This window comes from Ciconia boyciana, chromosome 3, assembly GCF_034638445.1.
Source record: "Ciconia boyciana chromosome 3, ASM3463844v1, whole genome shotgun sequence".
NCBI lineage: Eukaryota > Metazoa > Chordata > Aves > Ciconiiformes > Ciconiidae > Ciconia > Ciconia boyciana.
The window spans coordinates 39,385,741-39,403,439 of NC_132936.1; the positions used below are offsets into that span (position 1 = coordinate 39,385,741).

Sequence of the window (17,699 nt, forward strand, 5' to 3'; positions counted from 1 at the left end):
AACCAAGCAACCGCACGGCCTTCATGGCAAGGTATTATTTTGATATATGAAATGCAGTCTCAAAGTTCTCCTCTTTCCTTCCACAGGACAAACAGGAGGACTTTAAGACGGTGGTTTTGGAGGGAATGGAGATGGCCAAGCATCAGGTGAGGGTGGCCTTTGATGCTTGAGTTGTGAAACAAGCTCACCATAATAATACCATCACCTCAAGGCCCTGGGCAGTATTTAGCTTTCAGTAAGAACTGAGAGAGATCAGTCAAAGTTGAGAGATTTTTGAAGTGAAAGAATCATGAGGGCCCTTATTTTTATAGGTAACTTAAAAATAAATTGAGTTTGTTTCACACATTAAATAGATTACAAAAAGTTAATGTTGGTTGTAAGAAGAATTATGATTGCAAACCATTAAATAATAAAATATTTTTTACCAAATGGCAGGTGTGGAACACACAATCCCTAATCGGTCTGTGTCAAATTAACTGTTGTTTGAAGTATCTGAGGAATTAGTGGTGTTTGCTTAGCAGATGCTGCCATGAGGAAGTGGCTTGGATGGATTGTATTTCATTGCTCAGAGAGAGAGAGAGAGAGTTAGTAGTTGTGCCTGCACCCCATTTGGTTGGCTGCTGTGTAACACTGATGCTTGCTGCGTGCTGGAGGTAGTCCGTGCTCACCACTCACCAGTACTAAGCACGATAGAGAACCAGTACCGAAAAGCCTCTCCTGTGAATCCAATGTGAAGTTTTAAAGGAGAAAATTTAAGAACTAGTAGCTTCATTAAAAGTAGGAGGCATCAACAACTCCTTCTGTGTTGGAATTCAGTCTTTGTTCTAGTTCATTATGAGCCTTTCTTTTCTTGAGACTTGTAGAGCTAGAATAGTAATCTCCTCTGGCAGGGAGCCAAACCGCCAGATTAAAATACTAAATACATTCATATTTAATTTTAACCTAATTGCTTTTTGTGAAACGGATATCATGTAGGCATCTGAACTGCAAGACAGTTGCTTCACTTAAAGGGCAAAAACTGTATTTGCTAAAGTTATCTCTTGAAGAAAATCTGTTTGCTCAAAGGCTGGGCAATGAGTAATCCTTACCATACGCTCTGCTCCCACTGCTGTTCCTTCCCCCTCATTCTCCTTTTGTCACAAAGCCTGCTCTTCAGGACTCCCGCCTTGGCAGAGGCATTGCCAGGGCAGCGGGAGGGAGGCGCTGGTCAGGAGGTGGCTCCCCTTGATGTGGCTTTTGTGCTTCTTTTCTCCTTCCTCACAGAATAAAATCCAGTATTGCTGGAACTCTACTTCCAAGTAGGAGCGCTCCCACACTGGTTTGTCAGTAACAGCCCAAATAAGGTGTTTCTAGTGGTGATAGTACCTTATTGTCTAGATTTGAGTATGTTTTTTGACTCAAAGGACAAAAGGAAATGAGCGAAGAGTACCATATAAGCAGCTGGATGTTGGTGCTCATGTATTTTAGTACGCAGATATTTAAGGCAACCCTAAACAGGGTTACAGCAGTGCACTGACACTGCCTGTGAGCATCCGGTGTGTGACTGCTGCCTTCGCTGGTGGGGTTCCTGAAATTCTCTCCCTTGAAAGTCCCCCCCTGAAATGGAAGGTGCGTAACTGAGGTCTTCTGAGAGCATGCAATGAGTAACTGAACCATTTTCCTTTGAGGATGACTTCAAGTGCTTGCTCAGATCCTCTGTGTGTCTTATTTCTGATACTAAAAACAGCACTGCTTTTGCTCTTCCTGAAAACTCTGAACACTAGCTTCAAAGTGAAGATGCTTTGTTTCCACTTTAACTTCCTCTGGGGTTTATTGTCGCTAACGCTGGCAGTAGGGTGAAGTGCGAGTGTTATCAGAGACCTGCTTTGGAAAGCAGCTGAAGGAGCACACAACTTACCCAAGCAGCTGCAATATTGGCTATCACCAGCTTGGGCTCTTCATGTTAGCCAGCGGGATGCTGCACCAGGAGCAGCTCTGCAGGGCAGCATGGCGGGTGCCAGGGCGGGGGGGCTGCCTTGCTTTGGGGCAGCCCTGGGCTGAGGCGCAGTGGACTTCAACGCCCACCACAGCTTTCCTGTTTGTGTCAGCAGACCCGCTGCCAGCCTGCACGCTCCCAGCCACCACTGCTGCAAAGTGCGGTGAGGGGGGGAGCAGATCTGCTTCGAAAGCTGCACTCCAGCATATGTGTATTTTGGTGACAGGACAAATACTTCTTGGAATATGGAAAAATACTTTATTGGGCATTAGTCTTCTATTTTTACCTGTCCTTTTTCTGTGTTGTCTTATTTCCCATTTCTGTGTTTACAGAAAAACCCAGAGGAGGACAGCTCAGGGAAAACACTAAGTTGGGAACCAGGTCACTTGCTTTTAACCATCTACACTGTTCGCAGCATTGAGCAGCTTTTGCCTTTCTTCAATGTACTCAGCCAAGTTTTTAACAGCAAAGTCACGAGCAGATGCGTTGGACACTCAGGGAGCCCTGTCCTTTACCCCAACTGTTTTCCGAGTAAGGACATAAAAATGGAGAACCTCAAGACCTTCTCCAGCAAAGCCAGACAAAAGATAGAAGAAATGGTTGAGAAGGATTTTCTTGAAGGTGTCATAAAAACATGAACCAAACTGGTACTATACAGCTTATATGTAATGTAACTATTTAAATGAAATACTGTATCTTTCCCAGTTGTATAGTATTCTTTTCTTACTTTGTATGTATTGAAATACTTAATGTTGTATGTAAGTTAAATATTTGTAAATAAGAGAAAAGTTCTGGATGTGGCCTGAATCAAGTTTAAATATTGGTGGCTCATATTGATTATGGTGCCTACTATTTACAGTACATGTTTTCTTGTCTTGAGTTCTGTCTTTAAAAAAATCCTAAAAAAATACAAGGTGCACATTTTTTCAATTTGTTTCCAGTTTATTTTTGTCTTTTTTTTTTTGATCTATTGGAACTTGTGCTTATTTAGCAATCTGGAAAGTGCCATTATGCCACGAGTTAATACAGGACTACAATGAAAAATATGTGTGTTGGAGGCAGGTACCCTGAACTGAAATATGCGGATGAGGATACTTGTGTGTTTAAAGCATTATGTCCCGTTGGCCCTGCCCCTTCACACTGCTGGGGAGTAGTAAGGGCCACAGAAGACAAATTTGTCTCTGTCCCTTCCCTCTTAAAAGTGATTATAAACACTATTACTGCAAATTGCTTTCTAAGCAATACTTAAATTTCACAAAAGTATGTAATGAAGATATTATTACAATGATATGTTGTTGTTTGCAAATGCTCTTTTTCATTCTATTGTTTCCCCCTTGAACTGAGGTGAACTGAATCTCAAGAGCAGTGACAGTTTCTACCTTATACTGTTTGCCCACAGATGATTCAGTTGCTGTGGGAAGGTGGGAGATGAAGTTTCCGCAGCAGCGTGCTGTGCTGCAGCTACGGCGAGCACAGTCACAACAGAGCTTGAGTCAAACTCAGCTACCAGAAGCGTGCCGAGGGTGCGGGAGTTGGACGTGACAGTAACCTATGAAATAAGCTGGGCAGGGGGCAGAATTCCTTCTGGGCATGACCAGGCCACTGGCTGTCAAAAGTGAGTCACCTCTCAGTCCCTTCAGCTTCAGAAATTAGACAAACTCGAGGGGTGGGGAAAACATTCAGCAGCAAGAGCATCTCACAAAGAGGTAAGTTGCTAACAAAGGTAAAGAGTAAGTGGAATAATATTCCGTTCAGTTCTGATTAATCCTTGCTATTCTCAGGAAGGGTTGGGTATCTCCACGCTAGCAAATGGTAAAAAAAGTAATATTAAAAAATAAGTCAAGCTATGAACTTTAACTGCAGTTGTATCATTGGTTATAGAGGCTGGGGCGGTGCTCCTTTTCCACCAGCGAGGTGGTAAACAGCCAGGCTTACTTCATGGGCGAGGGCATCTGCGTTCTCCTGTGGAATGTTTTAAAAGTTAGTTACATAGGTGTCAGCATGAGAAGGTTAGAGCAAATCTGTGATATTAAGGCAAGCATTTTCCTGCAAATGCTGTGTTCCCTAAGTTGCTCTGTCATCCTGAGGTATCTTCTGCCACTGTGGTCATGCAGGCAGGAGGAAGTAAGCAGGACCACTGCTTTTGCTGTCAACTTTAAGTTCACATGTGGACTAATTTTTAACAGCAGCCAAAGTTTTTTGTTGTTGTTTTTTATTTTGCCTCTTATGCAATCATGCTGTTACTGGCTGCTTTGGTAACTTTCTTCTTAACCCTGAGTTCTCAGAAGGCTGATAATCTTTTCAAAATCATCTAGTGTCAAATCTGCCTTTATAAACATTTAACTTTTACTTTGAAAGATAAACACTGAGGACATTAAACATCACTTTTATAAATAAAAGAAAATCCAAAGAGACTTTTTGTGATCACTAAGTTTTTTTCCAACTAAGCTTTTTTTTTTCCAAATTTAGCACCTGTTAAGTGTGATTAAATGATGAGTATGTAAACATACTTCTCCTTCCATCACCCAATGCTAAGCAGAAGATTGTTTAACATTAACAAATCCACCTTATGTACAAGTTGTTTAAGCTCTGACCTGTGTGTCTGCTTCAGCATATATTCTAACTACATCTTCTGTTCCTGATGGACGGACAAATGCTCGTGACAATTTGTACTTCTTTACAAGCGCATCAATTTTCTCTTGTAGTCCCGGAGGTGTAACTGCACGCCTTTCTGCATCCGTTGTGTCAATAACTCGCCTGTCTGCAACCTGCAGCATCAGAAATGGACAATTTATTTGCATGCTGGAGCTGTATGATGAGAGCAGAATGGAAAAGGTCATGGGTAAGAGAGAACTTCAGGTTTTGATGTGTTACACGGCCTAAAGAAGAGCTCAATTTGGGAGTTCCCTGCTCAAACACATTGGGATCCCTAGGATCCCTGCTCAGCCACTGCTCAGCATGGATTAACCAAGCCCTGGTAGGACTCAGCTGCTTCGTTTGGAAAAAGCATCAGTTCTGAACATACCTCCTTGGTCAGCCTCTCAACTGAAGCCACAGCTTCTCCCAGTAGATCAGAAAGCTGAAACTCTCCCCTCTGGTTAATTTAGAGCCTGGAGCTCCCTTACTGTGTGTAATAGAACACTACCACATGAGAGCCTGTTCTGCTCAAGCTCTTTGTCTGAATAGTGGAGAAGATAAGGAAGACCTTGACTACTCAAGTTATACCAAGTGGCACAGCAAGAAAAATCCAGTAGTTTTCTAATTTGAAAGTTAAGAAAGAATTTCTAAGTTAAAATTTGATCAGTGTTTTACAGTTGGTTTGGTCAGTTTTTCCATTTAACATAGTTTGCTATTATTTCACCATTTGTATAATAATTTCATAATAATTCATAATTTGTAATCATAATTATTTCATCATTTTTAGTTTAGTCCAAGTGAAATGTCCAACCCTCCTCTGGGTTGTTTCATGTCTTGTTTGGCCTACTTCTGCCCTTCAGTGGGCTGTTTCAGCTTTAAAATAAAGCTCATCTAAATATATACAGGCAAGAGCTGCTCCCAGCGGGGCCCCAAGGGACTGCTGTACCCTGAGCCAGCGTGGTGTGTAACTCACCTGAACTTTGCGCAGCCGATTGGGAAGGTCGGTGTAGACGGCGTCCCACTGTTGCACAGTCAGACCTTTCAAAGCCAGGATTGCTTCAATAACCAACATGTCCGAGACGGCATCACCAACCGTCTGTTAACAGGGGAGGGGGAAGGGAAGGAGAAATACTGGAGAAGTCAGCAGTGAAGAAATGAAGGCATGATTTGATCAGTAAGCTTCCACCTGAAGAGAGTGCAAATGCAGCCAGGGTGACTTGCCTCACTCTAGTAGTTGGGGTGGGTAGGTTGGTTGGTTTGGCGGGGGGGAGGTTGTTTTATTTTTTTCTCCTTAGCATGCTGACCCTGTGGGAAGGAGAGCAGCAGCATACTTGTACAGCTCTGCCAAGGGCAAGTAGTAGTCCTCACCTCTCCTGAGGAGGACTGGCACCTCACCTTTGTTCTGGGGTCAGGATGCTTAAAGCTGGCCTGTGAAGTGTGATTTGGCACTACCCTGGATGAATAATGTCTGTGCTAAGACAAGGAGTCCCAGGGCACTGGGACACCCCCATCCTCCCGTACCACATAGGTTAGTGAAAAACATCAGATGAACGATCACTTGCTATTGAATCATGAACAAGTCACAACCTATCATTAGGTTCCCATGCCATCCCATTCCCTCTTTTGGTCCTGAACCCAGAAGACTGCTCAAGATAAAAGCATTCTGCATCCACACGTGAGAAAGTATTACATCTTTCTAAAGAAGACTGTTCCTGCCCTGTTCTGCTTGGCCCCTTCTATCATGGCACCCTACTTCCTGCTGCAGCAGTCCCTAGCCGTAGCCTGAGAGGTACGCACAAACAGGGTTAGCCCCATGACTGTCACTGCAGTAATTTGTTTCTCTCAGTTTTTACCTGATTAATCAGGTCAATCATGTTTTCAAGCACCTTTGCTGCTTCTCTTTTTTCATCATCTTTCTCCTCTTTTGCTAATTCTCTTATTTTCATTTCAGCAGCTTTACTAAATAATACCTAGAATAAAAAGATGAGAGCTTGTCAAGATCAGCCCACATGACAAACTAGGATACGTGCGGCAATGAGGAAAAAACTTTTACCGTTTAAGCCCAAATAACCATCATTAATGTTTGCTACCGTGAGTTCCCATCCCCACATAAAACACTGAGGAGTTGGTGGCAATGCTGTGATAAAGACAGAAGGGGGAAACAAGTCTGTTCTCAAACAAGGAGAGAAAAGTCTTGTTTATAAATGTAAGCAGAGAGTAAAAAGACCTTCTCCAGCTAATCCAGCTAAAATTTTGTACATATCGCATTACATGCTCATACTTACTGTACCATGTCCATTTGCCTCAAAATAAACACCAACATCAAACTCCTGGGCCTTGTGATGCAAGTGTTTCACTCCTGTTTTGACACAATGCACAGGTACCTGTGGCCCAAGGATAGGCAGAGAACGTAAACAGTGTTATAGACTCTCTTCAATAGATGGAAACTGCAGGCCAAGTGCCAGGAACTGAGCACCAACCCAGGCAGACTGTTACAAACTAACCTGTGTTTCACAGCTACTGACTCCCCAGAGCTAAAATTACCCACTATTTCTGCAGGCCTGATTAAAAAGATTTCATTTGTCCAAGTGGAAATAAAGGCTGATGAAAAAAACCCAAACAAACAAACAAACCAACCAACCCCACACACACACAAAAAAACCACACAACAAAAACCCAAACCAGGAAAACCCCAATTCATTTTATGGCTTCAGGGAACATACCAGATTTCTATCCAAACTGAAATAATACCTTAGCTCAATTTGTGCCAACCCATCATAAGCCCATCTCCATAGCGAACAACATTTAGGCTGTTACAGAAAATGAAAACAACCATAGTCAAAATATCAAGGCGCCTTTACCAAGTTGCAATGCCATAAATTCCTCAACTTGTTCCAGGAGTGACAGAGGATTTTGCTTAACTTTTGCTGAACTTTTTTCTAAACTAGTAAAAGCTGACTAGAACTTTTCATCTTTGCTCTCTTGCATCTCCTTTACCACCAAGAATTTAGCGGCTACTGCAGGTTTGAAAGAGTCATTTATTTTAGCCTAGTTTAATTTTTCCTAGCAATCATGTTACAGTAGCATTTATTTTAGAAGTAAACAGATTTGCAGTAAACAACATTTGCAGAAAAATACCAGGAAAAAAACTGGAGAATACCTTCAGTGTTTCCTCAAGGTAGCGTGTTGAACTCCCATTGGCATATGCTGTTTGAACCACTGCCATCTTTAAAGTCTGTCCCACCTGAGCAATCCAAGAAGCAAAGTGCTTTACTGTCCGATAGGCACATAGCCAGAGGAGTAGGATAAATGGAAGGATAATCAGAATTATTAAACATATGTTCTCCTACAGACACGTAAAACTCCTGGGCATCAGAGGAAGGAACCAGCTCACAGAGAACTTCTATACATTTAAGACAACAGAAATGCTGTTCAAGCCTTTGTATATCACAGTTTTTGTGGCTGGCTTGAAGCAGCTCTCCATTCAGTGACCTGCATAGGCTTTCCAAACCCTTTTTCAGATTCAGCAAGCTCAGTGCACTAGCCAGACCCATGGCCTTACATCAGGCCACATACACAAGCAGTTGAAGTCAAAGCTTCCAGTGCAAAGCAAGCAAAGGCTGGTGGCAAGCACAAGTTCTCCTCACTGGCCAGCATCTCTGCTACAGTGTAAGAAATGAGCTGGTCTCTAAGAAAACAAAACCAGGATAACTCGTCTAGGTGTAGTATCATAGACACCAAGTCTAAGGGGACTTCCAAAAAAGCTTTTTCCTCTATATCCCCTGTGGGGAGAGGATGCTATGTGGCAGATGGTTTTGGAACAATGACATAAAAACCCCTTGACTGCCACAACCAAGTTCTCATGCAAATGGAACGACCAACCTTCACAAAGCTTCACAGAAATGCTGAGGGAAGGACCGAACCCAAAATTAATGAAAAATTAATGAAAGACACCAAAACAAAGAGAACAGACTACCAATACTTTGTACACTGAAACTGGAAAAGTTCTCTCCCATTAAGAAAAGGTTCCAGGTTAAATATCAGTGCTCAGATTTTTATTTGGAGTGTGGAAGTCACACCATTGTAAAAATAACATTTTGGCCATACCAGTGAGGTACACAACTGATCTCTTTTTAAACTGGGTTCACTTTAGGCAGATGTAGAAAGACCGTGTATGTACAAACTAACACAGGTTCTTTAGAATATTTTACACTTTACAAATTAAAGTGTCAGCATTCATTTCATATGTTAAAGTTACCTTGGCAAGAAGTTCTTTAAGGAAGATACTAATTAAAGTTGCTATTTTATCTCCATCAATTAGGCGAAAATGGCCAGTTGCATCCTTATAGTAATAAACAATTCTATCTGCATCACCATCAAATGAGCAGCATCTCTCATTGGGCTTCATGTCTAGGCCTAGTGCACACAGAGTTATAAATGCAAGTTAGAGAGAGAAAAAGATACAAAATGTTTAAATTAGTCCCAGTGTGGATCTCATGCAGAAATTAGCTCTGTGCAGACACAGACAAAACTGATGCTCTGAAACACACATTGCTTTTACCAGGAGGCTTGCAACAGGGACACTGTATTGAATGGCAACTGAAAAGTGCATATTCAGATCAAAAATATAAGCACTAATATAAAAAAATGCAGGTTCTCTAAACATTTATTATGCTACACCTTCTCCCCAGATGTGTATGAAAATGAGTCCCAGAATACTGTGTGTAGTCACATCTCTAAATTTTGGAAATAAGTGCTGAATGTCAGTTATGGCACACGGACAAAAAACTTGCAGCAGAAGAACACCCACCCCCTTCTCATGCACTCGGTCACCACAGAGAGTACCGAGTTGCGCACATCACCCGCAGACCGAGATGAATCGCTTTCCCCCGCCGCATGGCAGAGTGAGCCAGCATCTGTGGAGCGACACTCGGGGGCCTGCCCAACACCTGGGCAGGAGCCCGAAGCAGCGAGCGGCAGCTGGCTGACCTTGGCTGGACACAGGGCGCTCGCCCAGCCCTCCCTTACCACCCCTCTGAGCAGGGCCGTGGCATGCTGCGCACTCCTGGGCATGGAGGCAAACTATACTCGGGCAGAGCCATGACTTCTGCATTTCCCGGCATGTGGCAGGTGCACTGCACACTCTTGGTACAACACTACTACGTACTTCACCCTCCAAGACACGTGGAAATTAACTATTTTTCCCTTGCATCAAAAATGCTTTTCTTCAGGAAATATTTCAGGCCTGTTTAATTTTATTCTATTCCCACTTGACAGACCTGCACCTCCTCTGCTTCCTTTCACACAGGAGACACACTTTCCTAATGCAAGACAAGCACGCACCCCCATGCCAGCAAAGCCATCACCAAAGTGCAATTACAGTGGGAGATGGCATATAAATATTACCATTGAAAAAAACCCTCCACTTCAAAGTAACCATCACCAAGAGTTCTCAGAGCTGTACAAAAAAAACATACAAGTGGGTCTGCTGGCTATAAAATACCTCACATTTAGTTTGCTTGATATTCAGTTTATACAACAATGCATATAATGCACAACGAGTACCTGCCTCAAAAACTTTACAGGCTTAATGCCAATAGAGAAATAGCTAGGAAGCAGTCACCACCTGACACAGCAACGCCTCACAAAAATTAACTACTCTTTTATTAAGGTACATTAAAGCATCTCACATCTGTGCCTGGGAAGATCATGGAACAGATCCTCCTAGAAGCTATGCTAAGGCACATGGAGGACAGGGAGGTGATTTGAGACAGCCAGCATGGCGTCACCAAGGGCAAGTCCTGCCTGACCAAAATAGTGGCCTTCTATGATGGAGTGACTCCATCAGTGGACAAGGGAAGAGCTACAGATGTCATCTATCTGGACTTCTGTAACGCCTTGGGCACAGTCCCCCACAACATCCTTCTCTCTAAATTGGAGAGATATGGATTTGATGGGTGGACTATTCAGTAGATGAGGAATTGGTTGGATGGTCCCATGCAGAGGGTAGTGGTCAACGGCTCAGTGTCCAGATGGAGATCGGTGACAAGTGGTGTCCCTCAGGGGTCTGTACTGGGACCAGTACTGTTTAATATCTTCATCAATGACACAGCAGGATCGAGTGCACCTTCAGCAAGTTTGCAGATGACACCAAGCTGAGTGGTGCAGTTGACATGCCTGAGGGATGGGATGCCATCCAGAGGGACCTGGACAAGCTCGAGAAGTGGGCCTGTGTGAACTTCATGAGGTTCAACAAGGCCAAGTGCAGGGTCCTGCACCTGGGTCGGGGCAACCCCCAGTATCAATACAGGCTGGGGGATGAAGGGATTGAGAGCAGCCCTGCCGAGAAGGACTTGGGGGTACTGGTAGATGAAAAGCCAGACGTGAACCGGCAATGTGTGCTCGCAGCCCACACGGCCACCCGCATCCTGGGCTGCATCAAAAGAAGCGTGGCCAGCAGGTCGAGGGAGGTGATTCTGCCCCTCTGCTCCTCTCTGGTGAGACCCCACCTGGAGGACTGTGTCCAGCTCTGGAGTCCTCAGCACAGGAAAGACATGGACCTGTTGGAGCGGGTCCAGAGGAGGGCCACAAAAATGATCAGAGGACTGGAGCACCTCTGCTATGAAGAAAGGCTGAGAGAGTTGGGGCTGTTCAGCCTGGAGAAGAGAAGGCTCCAGGGGGACTTGTCCTGGTTTTGGGTGGGATAGAGTTAATTTTCTGCCTAGTAGCTAATACAGTGCTGTGTTTTGGATTTAGTACGAGAATAATGTTGATAACACACTGATGTTTTAGTTGTTGCTAAGTAATGTTTACACTGGTCAAGGACTTTTCAGCTTCCCCTGCTCTGCCAGGCACACAAGAAGCTGGGAGGGGGCACAGCCAGGACAGCTGACCCCAGCTGGCCAAAGGGCTATTCCATACCATATGACGTCATGCTCAGTATATAAACTGGGGGGAGTTGGCCAGGGGGCAGCGATTGCTGCTCGGGGACAGGCTAGACGTCAGTCAGCGGGTGGTGAGCGGTTGTATCAATGATTTTTTTTGTTTTTCCCTGGGTTTTGTTCCTCTCTCTCTCTCATTATTTTTCCTTTTCATTACAATTTTTTATTATGATTATTATGATGATTATTTTATTTAAATTATTAAACTGTTCTTATCTCAGCCCATGAGTTTTCTTACTTTTGCTTTTCCGATTCTCTCCCCCATCCCCCTGGGAGGGGTAGCGAGCAGCTCCATGGTGCTTAGTTGCCAACTCGGGTTAAACCACAACAAGGCTTTATTTCAGCCTTTCAATACTTAAAGGGGGCTTATAAGAAAGATGGGGACAAACTTTTTAACAGGGCCTGTAGTGATAGGACAAGGGGTAATAGTTTTAAATGAAAAGAGGGTAGATTTAGGCTAGATGTAAGGAAGAAATTTTTTATAATGAGGGTGGTGAAACACTGGAACAGGTTGCCCAGAGAGGTGGTAGATGCCCCATCCCTGGAAACATTCAAGGTCAGGTTGGACGGGGCTCTGAGCAACCTGATCTCGTTGAAGATGTGCCTGCTCATTGCAGGGGGGTTGGACTTTAAGGTCCCTTCCAAGCCAAACTATTCTATGATTCTATATCCTGCTTTTCTCTAAGATGCTGACCAAGATCCTTCCTCACATTAACCTCAGAGTCCATTTCTCAGAAAGTCTGCAGCTGGCCACTCCCTAAGCTGATTTCAGAGTCCATCAGGAACTCGGCAGGGAGCTCCAAAGGACACGCTGCACCCTGTAAACTCTTATTGGAAAAACACATTTTAGTACACAAGCAGACAGGAAAACTGGCCCATGTTGCTGACACTTTCTCCTTCAGAGCACAGGAAACTATACCCCAAAATTTGCCTCTTTCTTCTGCTGCATGCCTACAGTGATACAGGACAATACGTCCCACTGCCATTGAGATCCTCAAGCTAAAGCATGAGGTAATGGCAACTGCAACGTTTAACAAGTTGAGACTCCCTATAACTTTAAACAGGAAGCTGTTACTGCTTAACACTTCAGAGAAATCAGATCATTCATTTCAGCAACTCATTATGAAACCACATTTTCTTTTCAGAGCACATCCCTGTGTGGAAATGACCAAGGAGCCTCCCCTCAATCCCAGTTAAAACCGGGATCCAGATGTGACACTGCTGCTGTGCTGCTCCCCTTTCTGCATTTCTCCAGCACGCAAGCAGCGTGGCAAGGGGGAAATGACACCGTACCTTGGTGTTCAGATTTGGCTAGCAGTTGCAGTGAGGGTGCAGTTGTTGAACTGAGAGCCCAGTTTAGCCTTAAATAATCTAATATCCAAACTAGCCTGCTCCCCAAGTTCAGGGATTTTTTAATGCACTTTGCAGGAAATTGGATCAAATAATTTCCTCACTGGTTTATGTCAATCAGTCAGTCTGCTGGCACCAAGCTGTTAATTATCCCAGCTCTTCCTCAGGAACCCAGAAAAGCATCTGCAACCCCAACCCACAATGTAAATGTTTCTTGACAACACAAAGGGAAGTAAAGTAAATGAAAGTAAGCCAGTCCTGACTGATATTTGGACTCCACCAGCTTAACATTCAGACCAGACTGTCAAACATATGCCAGTCAGAGACATACTGTACTCCTCCAAACAATTTAGACTAACATAAACTAGGGATGTGCCAAAACCAGCCATAGGATTCTCTCTTTCCATTGTGCAAGCAGAACCATTCATGCAGTCACTTAGTAAGAAACAGGGGAGCTCAGCTTATCCGAAGATGATACGCCATTGCTAGACCCTGCGCTTTCAGATCTGGAGAGCAGGCAAAAGGATATAAAATTACTGACTACATACCTCTAGGTGGCTTCTGGTGAACTTTTACGAAATCTGCACCACATAAGTGATTGAGTTTCTCCTTGGTTCCATCATTATATAGGTGAATTAGCACCTCCTTTGGAAAGTAGGGCTCCATTTCTGATAGTTTCAGGGCTCCAATTCCATTGGCACAGTCAATCTTCAGGTGTCTCTGACTCTCTCCAGAGCTGGGAGACTTAGCACAAGGGAAGAAGGGGCAAAGTGAACTCATACCCTAATGAAACCACACCTGGAGGCATGCTGAATTCAAAACTTCAGACCCAAACAGGCTAACAAACAGAAGATATTAATTTTGTACGTTTACATGAAGAAGACAACACCCAGTATTCACCTGCTTTATCAGTTCCGTAAAAGCTTTGGATAGTTTTTCGTAATAACCTTCCAGCGTTGCTTTCCCATACTGCCCTTGGGTGTTTTGACAGCAGACCATGTAATGTAGCTGTGGTGTTGTCACCAGACCATAATCTAGCATAAAAGGCACAACATTCAGAAACAGAATACTAAATTAATTCCTCCCTAGAAGTTGTACAGTACATGCTATTCTACAATAAATGTACAAATGCAGTGCAGGAAACCCCTATTAAATTTTTCAAGTTCTGTTACGAAAAGATGAAACACACACACCCCTCCTTGCAGTAAAGCCATCCAACTATCCTGAAAGATCATTACAAGCAAAAATGGAAATGGTGTCTGGGCTACTGCTTTAGGTCTACATAACAGTCACATTTACATAAAAACTTGAATCAGACTAGAATTTCAAAAGCACAACATACCATGGTACTGACCACCTAGAACGGAGATACCATCTATTGCTGACTGTGAAAGTTTCTCACTGCTTGTCCTGGAAAACAACAAATACAACTGATAACCTTTGCAGAAGGCATTTATGTATGGACTTGGGAAGGAAGCACATGTGGAAGAAGACTCTACAAGCTTCCTGCTGGTAGACTTGGATTCAATATGAAGAAATCCATACCTTTTTCTATTGTAGGGGCCTCCCACTAAAAAAGTTTGAAAGCCACCACCCCAGCGAATTGCAAAGACAAGTAAACTGCTGAACACACGTGGATGTCACGCGGTACCCCCAAAAAAAAAAACCCCAAACCCACAATAAAGCATCCCATTCAGAAACAGTGCTAGGAGGTTCTCATAACTATCAGGGAAGCTAATCTAGGAACAGCATTGGAAAACTTTTGTTTATTGCTGTAGTCATAAATTACTTTAACAGGTAGCAGACTAGGCATAAAAAAAAAGCATAATCTGGCTGCGGAGGGCTAAACATCCAAAAGCACCCATGAACAAAATGCTGGGACCTCCATAATAGCAGCACACATCTACAGCATTTTATAGTTACCTGGTGTCTCTACCAATAAAAACTGAAGCATCTTTGTGCTGGTTCACTGCTGCTTTTTGGCAGATCTCAGTTATTATTTTCTGTAATTCTTGCTCCTCTGCATTTGCTAGTTGCGTGGCATACTCTTCCCAGGAAGGGTGCAGCATTTCACCAAGAGGATCAACCAGCTTTACACCATTGTCTTCCTTACAGGAAAACAGAACAAAAGATACCAAGTCTAAAAGTGGGTAACTTAATAAAATGTCTTTGACGACAGCCGACACACAGTTCAATCACATTGCTTCTTTAAATGTGGAGAATTTCTGGGAAGCAATAGCTTAGGTGTTCATTTAAACCTCTAATAAGCCCAAAAAAGTAATATCACTAGCACATTGTTGTGCCAGGGGAGGTTTAGATTGGATATTACGAAAAATTTCTTCAGCGAAAGGGCTGTCAAACATTGGAACAGGCTGCCCAGGGAAGTGGTTGAGTCACCATCCCTGGAGGTATTTAAAAGACGTGCAGACATGGCACTTAGGGACATGGTTTAGTGGTGGACTTGGCAGTGCTAGGTTAACAGTTGGCCTTGATGGTCTTAAAGGTCTTTTCCAACCTAAACGATTCTATGATTCTATATTAAGTAACCGATGTTTTCCCTCTTATAATTTTGGTATGAAATTCATTTGACATTAAAATGACATAACGGGAGATTCTAATAACCTGGAATGCTCCACAGCAGCAGAAGTCTGAATGCCTGATTTGTAACTGCTGCATCTCTTTACTTTTTAAACTAGCAGATTTTGCTCAGAGGTTCATCTCTTCTCAAGGGTACTCCTAGCTTGCCAACATTACAAATTTCCTACATTACAGCATTTCCACATGACAGAAAATGACGCTCCTATGTACGGGGAAAAGTAACTTCAAATATGACAGACATCATATTTACAGAGAGCAGGCTAAACACATGCTTTAAGTAGGTCCAAGTGCCTTCAGGATCTGGTCTCTCGGTACCATGAAGAGCTTTGATTCCACCAGACTGATCACATCTATTTTCTTTTTAAATAAAAGGTTGTTCTTACTTCAGGATTGTGAGATGCTGTAACCATGATGCCAATAGTAGACACCACAGCTTTGGACCTGAGAACTGCCAGCAAGCCCATGCGGAACATGACGTGATCAAGCTGTTCGGCCTTGGTGCGAAATCCAGCGGTGCCATACTGAAGAGTAAGTCCAGCAGGTTTAGGATGTAACGCTGAGTATTTTTTAAGTGCTTCAGAATCCATTTCTAGAGAAGGAAGTAACGCAGATGCAAGTGAGAGAAGTCAAGTCGTTATAATGAGTTTCACATTTTGCATTTTAATTTTGAAGCCCACAGGTATTTTAAACCGGTATCAACACAATACCATTCACATCCCACAAATCCCTTGGTGGGCCTGCAAGGGGAACCATTACCAGAGCAATCCATGAAGGAGCCTCTGCATGCCCACTATAGCACTAGATAAACCGCGTTCGACCAGATTTTACCAGATCACGAAGGGACGACAGGACTTAGGTGAGGAGAGCCACAATTGTTCATCGTCTGGATCCAGGGTTCCTAACAAAGTTATTGCAAAGGGCTGGCCATTTCTCACAGCAACATTAGCCACTCCGTGCACTCGGCCACAACTCCATACATTAACTTTTGAGTTCAAAAGCAACCTGTCCTTCCTCTTCGAGCCCTTGCAGACAGCAGAAAACCCCCAGCAGTGTCACCCGGATGTTTGACTCGGATCGCAGCTCTGCTAAGCTGCTCTCTACGGACCCACCGCGCCAGCCGTGTCAACGCCACAGTTTCCACCCCGCCCCGGGCACCTGAGGCGCTGACAGCCGTCGGGCCGGGAAGGGCCAGCCGGACACGCACCACCACAAGCGCACAAGCGGCTCCAGCAGCCGCCTCCCTGCACAGCTGAATGCCTCGAGGCCCACCCAGCACCACCACCCGAGCCCACCCGTGAGGGGCTGGAGCCCCACGGGAGCCCCCGCCTCACCCGTAGCCGCCCACCTGCCGCCGCCAACGCCGCGCTCCCCTTCCGGAACCGCCGCTGCCACGCCTCCAAGCCGCGCTGGTCCAATGGCAGCGCCGTGGGCGGGCGCGCAGCCGCCACGTGGCGACCGGGCCACGCCCACTCGTCAGTCAGAGCCGGGGCCGGGGCTCCCAGCCATCGTACAGCCCCGTCGCGCAGAGAAAATCCAGCGTTAACGTCAGGAAAGAGCGTCTTCAAGCGCAAACCAGATTTCACTGTAACATATTAAGCTCTCAGTGACACCAAGTCTTGCACAACTTCACCGACGTCACGCACGGACTTCCACGTTGCCACCCCAGACACCAGTCGTATCTGCCCGCGTACATAAACGCGATGTCTCCATTTTGTACTCTCTTCATGCCCGTGCATCAGTGCCCGCTGTTCACTGGCCCGGCCCGGCCTGTAAGGCCCTGCCTGGGGTACCTCAGGGTACCAGCAGTACCTCAGGGGAAGCAAACGGCACCTGCCTCAGAAGGAGGCCTGCCAGGATTTTATTCCTCACCTCAGGCAGCCGGCCGCCCACCCCTGCCAGCCCCCGCGGCGTTCCCCGCGGCAGCTGCGGGCTGCGATTTCCCTGACAGGATTTTGGGAGAGGCCCCGCTGAGGGGGCCGAGCTCGGGCAAGCAAGCCCCGCGCCCGCCCTCGCGTCTCACGCCTTGACTGTAGGGATTTAAAACGGAGCGGGTAACTAGCGGAGAATGGCGTGTGGCCCCGCTTCCCCCGAGGCCCGACGCGGCGAGAGGGAGGCGCGCAGCTGGCAACGGACACCGAGCCCCCACGCTGCCGCTCCGCGCCTCTCCCCCGGCGGCGGGACCGCCCCGCCGAGCGCGC

General features: G+C 45.0%; 2 protein-coding genes across 7 annotated transcripts in view; one reads left to right on the top strand and one right to left on the bottom strand.

Moving 5' to 3' along the window:
• DOP1A (DOP1 leucine zipper like protein A) overlaps positions 1-2,890 on the top strand; it is a 68,509-nt gene extending 65,619 nt beyond the window's left edge. The window contains exons 37-38 of the mRNA XM_072855383.1: positions 87-146; positions 2,308-2,890. Coding sequence (XP_072711484.1) covers positions 87-146; positions 2,308-2,613 — 366 coding nt within the window. The 3' untranslated portion in view covers positions 2,614-2,890. The remainder of the gene's footprint in view (positions 1-86; positions 147-2,307) is intronic.
• Positions 2,891-2,896: 6 nt separating this feature from the next.
• On the bottom strand, positions 2,897-17,687 carry PGM3 (phosphoglucomutase 3). 6 transcript variants are annotated; one of them, XM_072855374.1, is made up of 14 exons: positions 17,371-17,686; positions 16,847-17,083; positions 15,885-16,090; positions 14,827-15,011; positions 14,246-14,313; positions 13,804-13,937; positions 13,452-13,647; positions 8,871-9,028; positions 7,773-7,856; positions 6,898-6,996; positions 6,466-6,582; positions 5,586-5,708; positions 4,570-4,743; positions 2,897-3,937 (listed from the first exon to the last, which is right to left on the bottom strand). In XM_072855374.1, exons 3-14 carry the CDS (start codon positions 16,086-16,088, stop codon positions 3,851-3,853), a joined length of 1,629 nt encoding a protein of 542 aa, XP_072711475.1. In that variant the 5' UTR covers positions 16,089-16,090; positions 16,847-17,083; positions 17,371-17,686; the 3' UTR covers positions 2,897-3,850. The 6 variants fall into 6 exon arrangements, with proteins under 6 accessions (XP_072711475.1, XP_072711479.1, XP_072711476.1 ...); XM_072855378.1 differs by lacking the exon at positions 16,847-17,083 and having other exon boundaries at positions 17,371-17,687; XM_072855375.1 differs by having other exon boundaries at positions 16,833-17,687.
• Positions 17,688-17,699: the final 12 nt, after the last annotated feature.